Below are 16,085 nucleotides of genomic sequence, written 5' to 3'. Positions count from 1 at the left end.
GGAGAATTATTTGCTACACAGAGAAGCAAAGATGTCACTTCCTGCCTGCATAGAACTTCTAACAAACCAGAGGAAGAGGCCTCCAGCTGATAGAACAAGCAAAAGGTACAAACAAAAAATAAACATGCTGGAAAGAGCACTCAACCTTATGCACAGCAACTGAAATTAACAGGAAGACATGCTCTGTACCACTCAGCTGATCTGTAAAGTAAAAGAAGTTTGATCAAGTGCTGAGCGAATGAACCTGTGTACCAAGTCACTGGCATGCATAGTCGGGAATGTCAACTGGTCGCTTCCTCCTTAACTGAAGTATACTTGATTTACAATGGTGTGTTAGTTTCGGGTATACAGCAAAGTGATTCAGTAATACATATGTGTGTGTGTATATATATATATGTATATGTGTGTGTATATATATATATATATATATATATACTTTTTCAGATTCTTTTCTATTATGGTTTATTATAAGATATTGCATACACTTCCCTGTGCTATACAGTAGGTTCTCGCTTGTCTATTTTATACACAGTAGTTTTATCTGCTGATCCCAATGTTTTATCTTCTTTGAAAGACCCAATTTTGACCCTGTCCATCAAAATCGAAATATAGCTCATGCTCTTGGACTTGGTGACAGTAGTTCTAGGGACACTTGTACTTCCACTATTTGCACATGTATAGGAAATGTGAAAGTGAGTGTCGTGCTGCAGGAACGTGCCTAAGAACACCAACAACAGCACCAACTCAAGAGGAATGAGAGACTGGCCAAAGGAATCCCTACGCCTACACACAAGGGCCTATTGCTGCTGCTGCTAAGATGCTTCAGTCGTGTCTGACTCTGTGCAACCCCACAGATGGCAGCCCACCAGGCTCCCCCGTCCCTGGGATTTTACCCAGCCACAAAAACCAAGAAAGCCGAGCTCCTGCACAGCTGTGGAATGCTTGCTAAGGTGGAACACGTTTTTAAAAAACACAGAGAAGAAGTATGTGCAGCGTATTATCATCTGTGTGAAATAAAAAGGGAGATACATGTTTCAATAGCATTTCCAAATGCTATTGGAAAGACTTCACCTCATCCAAAAATAAAAAAACAAACGGAAGGGGGCTGGGATGGGAAAAGACAAGGCCACACGTTTGTGGACGGAGCTCTCTTCACCTCGCCCTTCCTGGCGGAGAGCCCTCTCCCCACCAGAGAAGCAGCTGCACTTCTATCCGGGGACTGAGTCTGGAGGCTCGGCGCGCACTACAGCACTCTATCGAATCAGCGTTCCACCGCCTTCACCCTGATCCTCAACTATCTCTACTGACTGCTCAGTACCCTTCCTGAGGCCATTCAGTGGGCCTGTGCTCTGGTGCTTTCAGTGCCAAGCCAGTTTCTGGCCAGCATCCTCCTTTTCCAGCCTAGCACTGTTCTGTGCCCCACGAGGTGGGCTGCCTGCTGCCCAGTCATCTGCAAGCACAGGCTCTCCAGGGGCTGCACCCTCTTGCTTTCCTAACTTGGATCATCAGGTGGTCTTCATCGCACGAGGTGGTCTTCGGCAGGAAGTATTTCCTGAACAGCTGGGCTTGTGGAATTCTCCCTCTGCCGTTCTGCAGCCTGGGGTCCATTTTCCCAGCACTGGGACCCCCACACCAGGGTGCAAGTGAAAATCCCACCACACATCCAGCCGTGGCATAGACCCTGGGCTGGAGCTCTCGCAGGTGGCGCCTTTCTCCCTGCCCTCTCCCTTCTCTCCAGAGGCTCCCCTGTGGGCACTAGCCTCTGCCGAGCCACCCATCTCTTCCTGGATCTGATCCATCACCCAGGTCACCCTGAGTGCAGCTCTCAGCCTTTTTTATTTCTTGGCCACAGGTATCTCCCTTTCCCTGGCAGTTCAGTTGGTAAAGAATCCACCTGCAATGCAGGAGACCCCGGTTTGATTCCTGGGTCGGGAAGATCTGCTAGAGAAGGGATAGGCTACCCACACCAGTATTCTTGGGCTTCCCTTGGGGCTCAGCTGGTAAAGAATCTGCCTGCCATGTGGGAGACCTGGGTTCGATCCCTGGGTTAAGAAGGGAAAAGCTACCCACTCCAGTATTCTAGACTGGAGAATTCCATGGACTCTATAGTCCATGGGGTTGCAAAGAGTCAGACACAACTGAGCGACTTTCATTCACTCACTCATCTCCCTTTCTCTCGGGCTGCTCTGCGGACAGGGATTTTAAAACTGTTTTATTTTGGCTTCCATTGCTAAGTGTTTGTAGTAAGAAGGCCGAGCTTGGTCAGTTGTGTTGTGAAGTGAAAGCCTTATTTTCCAATTAGGCTCATGGCTTCTATCATCAGAAATAATTTTTTTTTAAAAACTCAGAACATTCTTTGCTGAAAATAAATGCTTATGTTTTTTTTTTTTTTTTCTTTCGTTAGTGATGAAATGTTAAAGATGACAGCTCTCTGCTCTGGAGGTGAAGCCTGTTGGCTACTTACTTGGTCATCTGCAAAATAAACTGGTAAGTCATTTAAGACATGCTTCTTACCTAACACATACAGCAAGGAAAAAGCAGTTAGCAAACCCAGAAACCTGCCTCGTACCACTTGAGCCTGTGCAATACCTTTTGGCGCCCCCGGCGTCAGGTGAAACAATGATACAATTTTTCCAGTCGGTGATGTTCTCCCGAATCCACTGCAGGACCGCAGGCTCTGCGTACAAGTTATCCACGGGGATATCAAAGAAGCCCTAAGGGGAGAAGTGGGTGTCATGTTATAACAGGGTTTTTTTAAAAAGATCTTCTCTGCCATGAAATAAAATTAGAATTTTTTATTTAAAAGAAGCCTTTTCAACAGATTCCCCTTTTACTTCTTTTTAAAAATATTTTTTCAACTGAAGTATACATTGTATTTCTTTTTTAAAAATTTTTTGTAACTGAAGTATAGTTGATTGACAATGCTGTGTTAGTTTCAGGTATACAGCAAAGTGATTCAGACATATTTTTATATATTCTAAGATTCTCTTCTGTTATATGTTACTGCAAGATGCTGAATATAGTTCCCTGTGCTATACAGTGGGTTCTTGTTGTGTATCTATTTTATAGTTTATCCTTCCCTCCACATCTTCCCTTTGGTAACTGTAAGTTTCTTTTTTATGTCTGCACAGACTCCCTTTTCTTAATTCAAATGGAATTAAATCAAAAGACAGATATGTTCCAGAAGCAGATTTCAGTTCAGCTGGTATCTTTGGGGACACGGTCTATTACCTTATGATCACCTCTATTCTAAGAAGAGGAGACTGGCTTTGTAGATCAGTGGGGGAAAGATTTGCTTAAAGCAAATCTTAAGCATCTGATTGTAAGCCAAATAATTCACAGTTCACTGTACTGCAGGGCAGGCATACTGTAATTTGGCCTATTTTATAGATGAAGGAACTAAGTTATGAAGAGTATTTAAAATCTTAACAACTCTCCCATTCGAATTATTGGCAGAAGTTGAGGTAGAATTACAGAGTTTACTACCAAGAAGCCATTCCCGCTCCTCCAAAAGTGAGTGGAGGCAAGGTGGTGGTGGAGACAGGCGATATCAATGTTAAATTATCTAAGTTCAGTAAAAAAGAAGAAAATCACAGACAGTCGCCATATACAAACTTAAAAACACAAGTAGTGTTACCTCCTCTGAAAACTAACCTAACAGAGAGTTAGGATTTAACCACTTGCATTAAGCCTTCACTATAACCAAGAACAAAGAAAATGCTGGAACCTGGATCTGAGAGGCATGCAGGTCCATGGTGATGATGTGATCCGCTCCAGCAACAGAGAGCATATTGGCCACAAGCTTTGCTGAAATCGGAGCACGACTCTAAAATACAAAGGCACAACTTTTATAATAAGGGAGAGATGGCGCCATCCAGATTTCTCCCACCGAGATCTACAGGAGAAAGATGAATCACAGATGGGTTATTACACGTGAAGAGAAGTAACATTAATAATTTAATTCCTCAATAATTTGAACTTAGTAATTGAAATTATTTAATAAAGAAAGTTATAGGTTATAGCAGCAAAAGAGACTCATCCCAGTTTTGTTCACCAAATACTAACTATTTACTATTGGGAGACAGTGTGCCTGACACTGGATACAGAAAACAAATATCAAAGAAGCAAATAATTAAAGATAAATACGCATAATATCACAATTTATGTAATTCCAATTGTGATAACTAGGTAGAATAAAAGGTACTGAGAGAGAAAGTGAGAGGGAGACAGAGAGACACAGACACACAACAGCATGAAGACAAGAAGTCAACAGACATTAGTTGTCAGAGGCCCCTCTAAGGAAAGTGCTGCTTTTTTTTTAAGTTCACAACTGAGCAACTTTAATTTTTAAAGATTTTTAATATAAATTTATTTATTTTAATTGGAGGCTAATTACTTTACAATATTGTATTGGTTTTGCCATACATCAACATAATCCACCACGGCTGTACAGGAAAGTGCTTCTTAAGGCGAGGCCAGTAGAGATGGAGACTAGTGGTGCAGGAAGAACCCATGTGACGTCATGGAGGCTGAGAGGTCACTCACATCCAGGGACGGACAGAGCCTAGTGTGGCTACCTGTGGGCCAGGATGCAGCGCAAGGGGATACCTGAAGGGAGGCAGGGCTACACCTTCAGAGCCCCAAAGGCCAGTCCTGAAAGCTGAGTTTCTGCACTACAGCTAGGAGCAAAGGCTGTTACGAATTCAACAACAACCAGAAGGAAGAAAGAACAGCTTAAGGTGATGGATCAGCTGATATTTAGAGAAACAGACTGCAGTGTGACACTGTATCTTCTTCAAGGTAGCTAAGTTCTTCATAGCTTTAGCTGCCACACCATAAGTGATGGACATGAACTCTGCGCACATCAAAACAATCCAAGGGACTATATAGGCATGATTAGGCCTACGGAAAGAGTTCAGTACTTTGCTATAAACCAAGCATTCCTACATACAACAAAAAAGAAAATGTAAGCTTAATAGAAGATTTTATTCAAACTTACAATGTTATGTTATGTAAGTTTCAATTATATCTCAAAGCTGAAAACAAAGATTTCATTCAAAATAGTAATAAATGATCTCTGTTAAATACACAGACACGCACACAGTATATTTCTGTAAAAACATACACAGGAATTAAATCAAAATGTGAATCGATTATTTTTATTTTCTCTAGTATCATTCTTTTCTAAAAAAAGAAATTATATTTTATGATAATTCACACCCCTCCCATACACACTTTTTTTTTTCACACACAAAGAATGAGAGGAAACATCCCAAATGTTAACAGTAAATGTTTCCAGAAAGTGAGATGATGGGGAAATAGTTTTCTAATTTTTTGTGAATCATTCAACCTGCTCAACTCACTCAGGTTTTTTCTTCATGTAACCCCCCTGCTCTGTTCCACACTGTCCTTGAGATAAAAAGCCCTCCCGCCAGTGTGGCTCTAGCTACTTAGAAGCGGTCTGTCCTGCACCCTCAGCCTCAAGAAGGGGTCCTCCCCAGAATGGGCTCTGGGCCCTCTCTCTCCCTCTTCTGGAGAACACTGTAAGCCTTGCTGTCTACACCCACACTCCCACCTTACCCTTAATCTGCCCCCATCTCTGCAGACCCTGTATGTCTGATCCTCCAGATCTGGTTCCAGTCTCCAAACTTTAAGGCACTTGGAGAATTCCAGAGAGGAATGATCTGTCTGTTATAAAGGGACACAGCATTTGGCCCCCACCACATGGGACCACCGTAAGCCACCTGCTTAAAGATGGACATCAGAAGATAGTTTAAGTAGAATGCATAGTTCACAACTAGACTATGTGTTCCTCAAGCACAAAGGATTGGTTTTGGAGATCTCTGCATCACCTGCAACCCCAGCTCTGTACCTTGCATATGACAGTTCTTCAATAAACATTTCATAACAGGATCTCTAGAACACCGAGTCTCCAAGGCTTAGTCCTTCACCTCACTGACTGAGAGAGTTATTTAGTCTAACAAAATTCCAGGGTAAGTAAAAGAACAAATCTATCGCTGGGAACGTGATTCACTATGCTGATCAACTTCCTCTAAGTTGATAACCTGCAAAAAGATTCCTCTGTCTCTCCACAGCATCAAGCCATTCTTACTTCTGAAAGCTAGAGCACAGGAGCAATTTCTAAATCCATACTTTCTGCTCTCCTTCAAACTCTGTTTTAGAAGTTAATTTTCATACCATCTTTCACAATTTGCCTTAACACCCAACTGCATTCTGCAAGAAAAATGATTCACAAGTTTTAACTGACTTTATGGCCAAGAAAGAGAAAACATTAGTATGGCATTTCAACAAAGGTAGTCAAGGTACAGCCACTACAAATAAAACAGTTGACTCCTCTAATGAAAAATGGTTAAAAATCAAATATTTTGTGAGCCAGACCAGTCTGGACAAAGATTCTCCAGAGAGTCCAGATTTCATTCAGCATATTAGCTGCTGCCCTGATAAAAAGCGTAAACTTCACAAGCTTTAAAAATGGACAAGATTATAGAATTTGTGTCAGCACAACTGTCCTCAATTTTTCCAGTAAAGAAATCAAAAGAAACAATGTGATCATTGAAAATAGATCATACCTTTGAAAATTTTGAAAAACAGCCCTCTGTGATTCCTTTTTTGCTATCAGTTTTTCTCCAACAATACAGCGTACCATTTCTGAATTCTGGGTTCCTTCTACTACTACTGGTATCAACTCTCAACTGCTATCGTGGCCTTGCTTCTGTGTTGCTGACAGTAATCACTTTGTCTCTTCTACCAGTGGTTAAGTTCAGAAAGTCGTGGGATTGTCTGATTGAGGTAAAAAAGAAAAGTGCCCACCGTTTTGTTTCCAAGAAATGTACCGACAGCAAAGTGACTAAGTAACAGTGAAAGAAAGGAAAGAAACTGGTGTTCAAAATGGCCTCCACAAGAAAACCCATCTAAATGTCCAACAATGGAAGCTGGATCAAAAGATAGTTGGACAAAGCAGATTCAGGGGATAGTTAAGCCCACTGGGGGCTCTGGAGGGCTCTTTGCCAGCACGATGGCAAGTGGAGGCCAGAGGCCAGGAGTGACCTCACACCCCCTGTGGGAGCAGGCGATCAGCCACACAGACCCTGCTGGTGTCTCTATATCATGATGATCAAATGGAAGAAACAAAGTTTGAAAATACAATCTGGGAACAAGAGGTAACTGCCAATCAGATACTTGCAAACAAAAAATGCAGGTGTCTCAGTATTTGTATCAGTTAAAAAGAAAGTTAGGGTAAAAAACAGAAAGCAAAAACCCAAAAAACCAGCTAGGGTTCCAAACTGTTAACACAGTGGGAGATGGCCAAGTAATAATAAAAGGAGTAATTTACTGAAAAAGCAGTAATGTATCAAATATCTTAGTGTCAAGTGCAAATGCTACTAGAAATAAAAGGAAAATCTGATGACAAATGGCAGAATGCAGAATTTACTAAACCTCCTGTTATGTAGAAGAGAGATGGTAGCAGAATATTAGCTTCTCTAGGACACACACAAGAATGAAGATGCTGAATAATCCCATGGAAACGCACAAATGGGAGGAAGAGCTAGGATAACAGATTACACTGAGGGAACAAAAGAAATCAATTTAAATTTAGCAGCTAAAAACGCACATAAAACTTGCAAATCAAGTCTGGAATAAAAGCAGCTTGACAAATGATGCGTGGGAGGTCATATGCCTCACCGGAGCAGATGGGACCTACACATAAGCTAAAGCCAAGTCACAAAGTGAAAGACACACACACACACACACATACACACCTCCCCACATACTACACACACTCCAATATTTCATGGCAATGGCAATTACCTGCTGTTCAATGTCCATAAATAAATGTTTTATAGACACACAGCCAGGTCCATTCATTTACATCCTGTCTCTGGCATAAAACTAGAGCTTGGTAGTTACCACAGAGACCATGCAGACCTTCACAGGAAAAGCTTGCTGACCCTTTCTAACATATATGCTAAGTCACATTTCAAGTGCAGAATGGAGTTCTGGAGATCAAATTTTTAGTGGGCAATTTACTGACTAAGCTGTGTTCAGCAGTCTGGAAACCACACCTGAAGGAGTTGACATTAAAATTTACAGGGACCTTGCTACAGGAATCCATATTTATAAACAGACTTTTTTCACATGAAGGGAATCTTATGTACTGTTGAGAAATTTGCATTGTTTCAGAAAATCAATTCTGGAAACAAATGGAGGTGCACTGAAGAAAGTTTCTCTCGTAACTAGTTATCCCATCACAGGACAACAGTGTGGCTGATGAACTAAAAGGATTCACTTGGAACTGACCATCTATTCATAAAACACAAGGAGGGCAACAGCTTAAGTGTTGTTCCCATAGAAGGTTGAACGGTAACCCCAAAACTCAGATTCACCCAGAACCTCAGACTCTGACCCCATTTGGAAATCAAGTCTTTGCAATTTGATTTCAAAGGAAGACAGTGATCAAGATGAGATCATTCTGGATTAGGGGGCTCCCTAAATCCAATGACTATCCTTTGATAAAAGAGGAAAGGACACACAGACACAGGAAGGTAGCCATGTGAAGACGAGTTGGGATGGCAATGATGCTACCAGACACCAAGGAATGCCAGGAGCCCGCAGAAACGGAAGAGGCAAAGAAGGCTCCCCCTGGTGTCTTCAGAGGGAGTGCAGCCTGCTGGCACCTTGACCTCTGACATCTGGCCTCTAGGACGATGAGGGTGCACATTTCCGTCATTCTAAGCCTTCCAGTTTATTTCGGCAGCCCTAGCAGAGTAATACGATCCCTTCTCAAGTTCCCCTCCACCTTCCCTGATTTTTCTTGAGGGCAGAGACCATATCTTCTTCAGTTTCTTCTACAACCTCACAGGGCCTCCTACAATGCCAGTGTTGCAAAAAGGATAATTCAACAATACCAACTTCATTCCTGTGGGGGGGGGGGGGTTAAAAAGGGATACTGGTGTAAATTTAACTTGGTATCCTGAGAGAACTGAGGATTCCCACACAGCTGTAGGAAACAGTGCTGAGATGGTGCGTCCTTACCCCAGCTTTTCATGGTGACATTTTGCAGCCCTAAGGGAGGAAATCACAACCGGGATGCTGACATGGATACAATCCAGGGGTCTGCCTGGGACTCCATCAGCGTTTTACACTCACCAGAGAGTGTGTGTGTGTGTGTGTGTTTAGTTCTACTCCCCACCACAAAGACACACACCAGTTTCATCACAAGGACTATAGTAAGAGTATTTTCAGACCTGCAAAAATACTTTTAACCTGTTTCTATATCAACAAACATGACAGCTGATTCAAAGATAAACCTTGGATAAGGGCAAGAAAGCATGTTTACTCCATCACGACAGTAGAAGGCCAACATTTCCCAGGGAGTCGGAGGTATGAAGTTGGAAAATAAACGCAGCCATCAAGCCGGAGCCGGTTCCTCCAGCAGCTGTCCCGCATGCATACCTTGTCCTTCTTGTCTTGCCGGGCATAGGGGAAGCACGGGATCACAGCGGTCACCCTGGAGGACGACGCAATCTTGCAGGCGTTGATCATGATGAGTAGTTCCATCAGGTTGTCGTTGATCTCGCCACAGCCACTCTGGATGATGTACACATCTTCCCCTCTCACACTTTCGCCAATCTCCACGCTAGGGAAAGGAAGGTGCCACTGTTAATAGCTGAGCCTCCCTGGGACCACCCCTAAGGGTTGCGACTCGCGAGTACTCAGCAGGCGGTGGTCCTTGCAGGTAGAGCATCTTCCACTGAGAGGAGATAGAGCAAAATCAGTGAAAGGGAAGAGGCACACAGGCAAGGTCTGGGCAGATTAGGCACAAGCTTCCAACACTTCTTACCCGAGTAGAGTTGCAGAGGACATGTGAATTCCCCCAGCGACCAGCTGTGACAACACAATCATAGGGGAAGCCCTGTCGCCCCAGGAAGCTCATCGGAGACTCCATTGCCTTGGGTTTTCTTGGGGGCCAGGGACTCAGTGTTAACCACGTGGTTCACTGTTCAGCAGGGACCCTTTCCCATGGGCAATGGGGGAAAATTTGCACAAACTCAGTTCCCAGAAGCCAGCCAAGGGTCATCCTATAAAGGGGCCTTTTTCATATACGAGGGACTCTAATATGCTCTTTAGAAACTGTCTCTGGCCTGTTACGTTAACTCTTTTTTGGCTGTATTCTAGTTTTTTACTTTCATTACTGTTACATGTATACATTGCTTTAAAACTTCCAATCATTCTGTAAGGCTTATAGCAAATAAAATAAGCCCAGAGGCAGCCAATTTCATCTCTTGATGTGGTTTTGACATATTTATCTTCAAAGACCCTCACTAATGCTTGGATTGCTTCATCTGGATTTTTCATTTTAGGCATCACGGGTTGACTTCTCACTCCAGACCATGAGGACTGACTTGTCCCCTCCCCATCCTACCCCCTGCATCAAGTGCAGCCCTCCCATCTCATGTTGCCATCCTCCCAGCACAGATCAGTTACCTGCCAACCAAATCTGAGGGCTGCATTTTAACTGTGTCGGTGCCATTCAGAGCCAAGCCATACAGTAAACTGAAAACCAAGTTCATGGTGCCTTTCTCTACACAATTTTGGGGGGTGGGTTGTTCACCTTGGAGGAAGTGATCCTACCTCTTCATCTACTAAGTTTTCCAATTCAAATGGCAGCCTCGACACTGAGCTAACAAACGAAACCCCACAATGTCAAGGTCAAGGCCTCAAGCGTGACCTCTATTCCACGGTGTGCTCAAGGCTCGCCCCCCAGCTGGCTGACCAGGGTTCTCTTCCTCCCTGTGCACAGCTGCCTCCTGGGGATTCCCTGCCCTTGTCTCCTGCCCTTGATTTCCCGCTCTCTGTACCCTTTCTTGGTGCACTTGCTGGTTTTGCTGATGGACATCCTCTGGTAGTGTCTTGAAAAAAGCAAACAGGAGCTTAACTCTTTGAAAAATGCCTGCCAGGAAGTTCCAAGTGTAGGATTCTGGGGGTTCAACAAGAGAATGAGTCAATACAACACTGGCAAACATATACAATTAGCTGTGCCCTTTCTCTTGTGATCAGAAGCCAATTATACCCAATAGCATTGGAAGAGCTGATTATTTCTAAAGAAAATGGAAATATAAATGGTATTTGGAATACCATATAGTAAGCTATCTGAACCAACGAAGCTTCTATCCAACTTCAAGTAAAATAATTAGAAGATAAAAATGCCATTTTTCAGTTTGACGTGATCTGGAAACAGTTTTGATCATAGTGGGTCAGCCTCCCACATACTCTGTGCTCTGCCATGGATGGAAAAGGTACAATGCCAGCCTTAGGATGAGCATGTGACAGAGTACAGTGTACTCCTCTCGAGCTCAAGTACTAAGGAGCTAAATGTAATTCCTTTGTGAACACTGCATCAAATGTGAGGTGAAGTTGATTGGGAAATCCCGGTATTATAGCTCAGAGGTTGACAATCTACAGCCCGTGAGCTGAGAATAGTGTGGTGGGCAGAATGGTGGCCTCCCAAAGACATCAATGTCCCAATCCCCAGAACCTTTGAATATGTTCATTTACAGGGCAAAGGAGAAGCAAACTGGCAGGTGGAATTAAGCCTACTAGTCAGGTCACCTGAAAACAAGAGAGATTATCCTAGACTATTCTAGTTGGCCCAATGTGATCACAAGGGCCCTTAAAGATGGCAGAGGGAGAGAGGTCAGAGAAAGAGATCTGAGGGCCAAGGCAGGGTCAGAGATGTGCTATGTGGCTGGCCCTGAAGATGGAAGAATGGGCCAAGTGCCAAGGAAAGCAGGCAGCCTCTAAGAGCTGGGAAAGCAATGGATGGATCCTGCCCTAGAGCCTCCAGAAGGAACACTGACCCATGATGGATTTCTAACCCACAGAACTGTAAGATGCAACAGCAACAGAGCTACTATGGGCCCATGAAGCCTAAAGTGTTATCTGGCCCCTTACAGAAAAAAGTTTGCCAACAACTCCTGATGTTATGATTGTTTAGCCCCAAATTTCAGGGGGATAAACTTCTTTGCCCTATTTTTCCTAAGGAACAACCTCAATCCCCATGGGGAAGACAGAAACTATGTACGATCACCATGGCAACTTTTTCCCAAAGCTATTCCTGATTCTACTCGTATAGATGGTCACGACTGATCTTTATTCTAGGTTTTTCAAAAACTGTGGGCAGAAGGCAGCATCCACTGCTCTTCACTGATCCTGAAATAAGGCTGAGTTTATCTGAGCCAACAACGAATGGGTGTGGTAGTTAAAAAGACAGCCACAGACTAACACTTTTTCCGCCAAGAAGGGCACTCTACGGCCCCTCCCCCTGGACCTGGGAGGACTCTGTGCTTGACAACACAACGTGACAGAAGTGACGATGCCCTGACGTTGGGGTCCAGGCCTTCACAGACTGGGAGCTCTGACTTCCTGTGTTTTGAAGTCCTTGTGCTTGGACGCTAGTTTTCACGCTTTAATAAGGAAGCTCCAGCAGCCCTGTGGGGAGAGGTACAGAGGTTCCCAGCCAAGCTCTCAGGCCAAAGCTACTGCCAACTTACCAGCCATGCAAGCCAGCCAGCTCAGAAGTGGATTCTCCAGCCCCAGTTGCCAACACGTGGGGCAGAAAGAAGCCTTCCGTGCTGAGCCCTGCTCAAGTCACTGTGAGAGTCAAAGAAATAACGATCGTACACAATAAATAACCAGGACTTTGGGTCTTACAATCCAGGTAGCCACTCTGGGCAGGTTAACTGACCAGCAGAAAGGGTTACAGACGCCATCATCAGTGCTGTTCTAGGACGTCACCACAGCCTTTCAATGGTCAACTGGAAAGCTGGAACTGACGTCTCCCTGTGGAGCTTAAATGATTTAGAGATGAGAAGATAAAATCATGAGGCTCTGTGTCCAATTAGACAGTGCTTTTTAAATGGGTAATAGGAGGAGTTGAGGACCAGCAGACGCCAAACCAGATTTATGGTCCTGGCTCAGGGAGAGATTTAGGAAGGGGCCCCTAGACCTGAACTGAAGCATTTTTCTCTTCCTTTCACCCTTCTGCTTTTCATCTTTAGGACCACACAGTAAAAACCAGATCACCAGATTAAAGGGAGGCCTGTTTGTAAAAACTCAACCTCTGGGCCTAGACAGTTCATGGGAAAGAGGGAAGTCAGGAAGTTAACCTCTGATAGTCTAGATATTAAAAACATAAAATGTAACTATACAGCAATTCCCAGACTTCATGGTGAGTGGTTTCTGATACCTCATGATTTCTAATTACCTGGTAATTATAAAATACTCAGAAACAATAATTTCTTCTTGCCCTATATGACACCACCTCTGGAACACAAACTGTTATCCCTTTCTTCTGAAAGCTACTGAAACTTGAACAGGACTGCTAAATATTGTCGCATTCAAACCTAAATATACTATCCTTTGCTAGAGCCCTGACAATCCTAGGAGACTTCTGTATGGAACTCTGCAAAGTGGAATTCTTTAGATGAAAGACTCCTGCATTAACACTACCTGCTACTCATTCACAAATGTGTCTTCTCTTATATTATCACCAGGGTCATGTAATGGAAGAAGGAATGCACAGAGCCTAAAAAGCTGACTCAATAGCAAACACCACCTTCTCTCTATGTCATAACAACCACTCCTCTGTAGCTAAGCAATCTTTGCCTATGCCAAGGTCATCAAGATTTTTCTCCCGTGTTTTCTCTTAGAAATTTCCAGTTCTAGGTTTTACATTTAGGTTTAGGATTTCAAGTTCATTTCTGAAATGGTAGGAAGTATGGATGGAGTTGTTTGAGGTTTTTTTTTGTTTGTTTGTTTGTTTTTTTTGCAGCTCACCAACACTTGTTCCAGCCCTGCTTGTTGGAAATGTTGGCTGAACTGGGTCTTTGCCAAAGATATCAAAATGATCAGTAAATTAAAGAAAAAAAAAAAAAGATCAGTACCAGAGTATAGTGGTAGATATTTTAAGGGGGGAGGGGGAAGGAATGGGACCAAGTTGAAATGAATTAAGAGCTGCGTGAAAGCCGGCAAGTGGAAAGAAAGGAGGCCCTGGCCCGGCTTCTGAGGGGGCCACCAGCCTGACCTCACTGAATGGAGGTCACCGCTTCTTGCGGACCTGAGACATGGGGGGCAGCAGTTACACTCAAGCCATGGCCTTGCTGCTGGACAATGCAGTGTCCCAGGACGATGAAGAAGCTGGAGAAGGAAAAAAAAAAGTCCATCATCTCTGAGGCAGAAAAGTTAGCACAAGGGATCCCAGCACGTGAGCCCTGAAGTTCTCAGGCTCTTTAAACCCTTTGCAGGACCACACCTGCTGGATAACTCAAGAGCTGGCACCCGAGCAACTCAGGACTGTCACCTGGGGAGCTTTCAACATGCGGACCTTCACAGCCCTCGGAAGAATTCTCCGGGAGCGCAGCGAAGCTGCGTTTTCCACAGCCCCGGGCGAACCCAGCGCGCCGCCGGGACTGGGGACGTGGGCGGGACGTTCCCTAGCGCACCCTGGGTTTGCGAGCAGCGCTGCAGGCAGGAACGCGGACCCCGGGGCGAGCACGCCCCGGGCCATGTCCCTGCCCGCGTGCCCCGCACTCGATTCGGCTCCAGCCGGCTGCACCCACCTAGCCCCGCGGGCCGCCCGGGGGGTCGCTCTTCCGGGCTGGGGCCGCTCTCCTTGGCTTCTCACGGACGCCGCGTCGTGGCCGGCCCGCCCCGGAAGGGGGAGCGGGCGGCTGTAGAGGGGGTCTCAGGCAGACGCCGGCCCCGGCCCGGCCGCGCAAACCGCGCGCCCAGCGCCCTCCCCGGCCCGGCCCCCACCTGGTCTCCTGGTTGCTGAACTTCTTGGTGATCACCTTGCCCAGCTCCAGGCCCAGCCGGTCGGCCACGCGCTGGGACAGGTCCTGGTGCGAGCTGCCGCTGAAGAGCACGATGTTGGGCATGGTCGGGCGCGGAGTTCCGAGCGACGCTGGGCGGCTGAGGCGGCGGTCACTCGGCAACCAGTGGCGAGAGCGGGAAAGCGCGACTGGCGGACACCCGGCAGGAGCCGAGTTAAAGAGGAGCTGGAGGGGGCGGGGCAGAGGGGCGGAGCCTGGGGGAGGAGGAGCTGGAGGCGGTAGCGCTCAAGGGGTGGAGCTGCGGGGTGGGAGGAGTGGGAAAGCGCAGCCGCTGTCTTCGGGGGAGGAGCTGGAGGAGGGGGGGCGGAGGAGCGGCAAGGCGCAGCCGCGGTCCCGCAGGCGGATCTGAAGGAGGAGGAGTCGCGCGGTGGGAAGCGTGGGTTAAGCGCCGCCGTGAGTTCCGGAGGCGGAGCTGGAGGGGCGGGCCTGAGGGAGGAGGAGCTGCAAGAGGAGGCGGAGTGGGAAAGTGCGGCGGCAGGACCCGGAGGAGGAGCTGGAGGCGGAGGAACTGGAGGAGAGGGGCGGGGAAGGAGGAGCGCGAGGCGCTGAGAGGATGGAAGCCGGACGGGTAGCTGGAGGAGCGAGGGAGGGCGGGGCGGGGGCGGAGAGCAGGAAGAAGAGCCCCGAGGGTGTTGCGAGGCGGAGGCTGCTGCACACCGAGGGCGGTAGGATGAGAAACCCTGGGTGGCCTGGCTCCGTGGGAGAGATCCAGGCTCTAATCTTGATCTTTCCGTCCAGCTTCGCGGGGGAGAGTCGGTGAACCTGCTGAACTGTGCACAGACGGAGGGTGCGGGAAGGGGGGAGGGAGATGCCTCCCAGCAGGAGCGCCTCCCAACCTGAAATACCCCCAAACCCGTTGCAGATCGCTAGGGCAGTTTACTAGGGTCTGCACACTGGCCTGCCGACGAGATCCACATCCTGCCTGTTTGTACCAGAGAGCTAAGCATCGCTTTACACTTGACCATTTCTGGATGTACCTGATAACAGCTACCATGCCATTGAACCCCAATTAAGAGAAGTATTTTCCTTTCTCTCATTAATGGGTGTCTGCTGCAAAAAAAAAAAAAAAAATTGTATTATTAGAGTTTGGATTTCATCAATAAAAACATTGTGAAGTTTTTTCCTCACTTGATATTTAAGTACCTCCATAATAGCCTTTTCATTTTGCCTCTT

At 45.9% G+C, this 16,085-nt stretch overlaps 1 protein-coding gene across 2 annotated transcripts in view; it reads right to left on the bottom strand.

The window, feature by feature from the left end:
* PRPS2 (phosphoribosyl pyrophosphate synthetase 2) overlaps positions 1-15,042 on the bottom strand; it is a 30,209-nt gene extending 15,167 nt beyond the window's left edge. For both annotated transcript variants that reach the window (XM_027962974.3, XM_060407445.1), the window contains exons 1-4: positions 14,836-15,042; positions 9,475-9,658; positions 3,728-3,826; positions 2,590-2,714 (exon numbers count right to left, since the gene is read on the bottom strand). In XM_027962974.3, coding sequence (XP_027818775.1) covers positions 2,590-2,714; positions 3,728-3,826; positions 9,475-9,658; positions 14,836-14,957 — 530 coding nt within the window. In that variant the 5' untranslated portion in view covers positions 14,958-15,042. The remainder of the gene's footprint in view (positions 1-2,589; positions 2,715-3,727; positions 3,827-9,474; positions 9,659-14,835) is intronic.
* Positions 15,043-16,085: the final 1,043 nt, after the last annotated feature.

The sequence above is a fragment of the Ovis aries genome, chromosome X (assembly GCF_016772045.2).
Source record: "Ovis aries strain OAR_USU_Benz2616 breed Rambouillet chromosome X, ARS-UI_Ramb_v3.0, whole genome shotgun sequence".
Taxonomy (NCBI): Eukaryota; Metazoa; Chordata; class Mammalia; order Artiodactyla; family Bovidae; genus Ovis; species Ovis aries.
The sequence above is the reverse complement of the archived record's forward strand: the minus strand, read 5'-3'. Positions and strand labels throughout refer to the sequence as shown.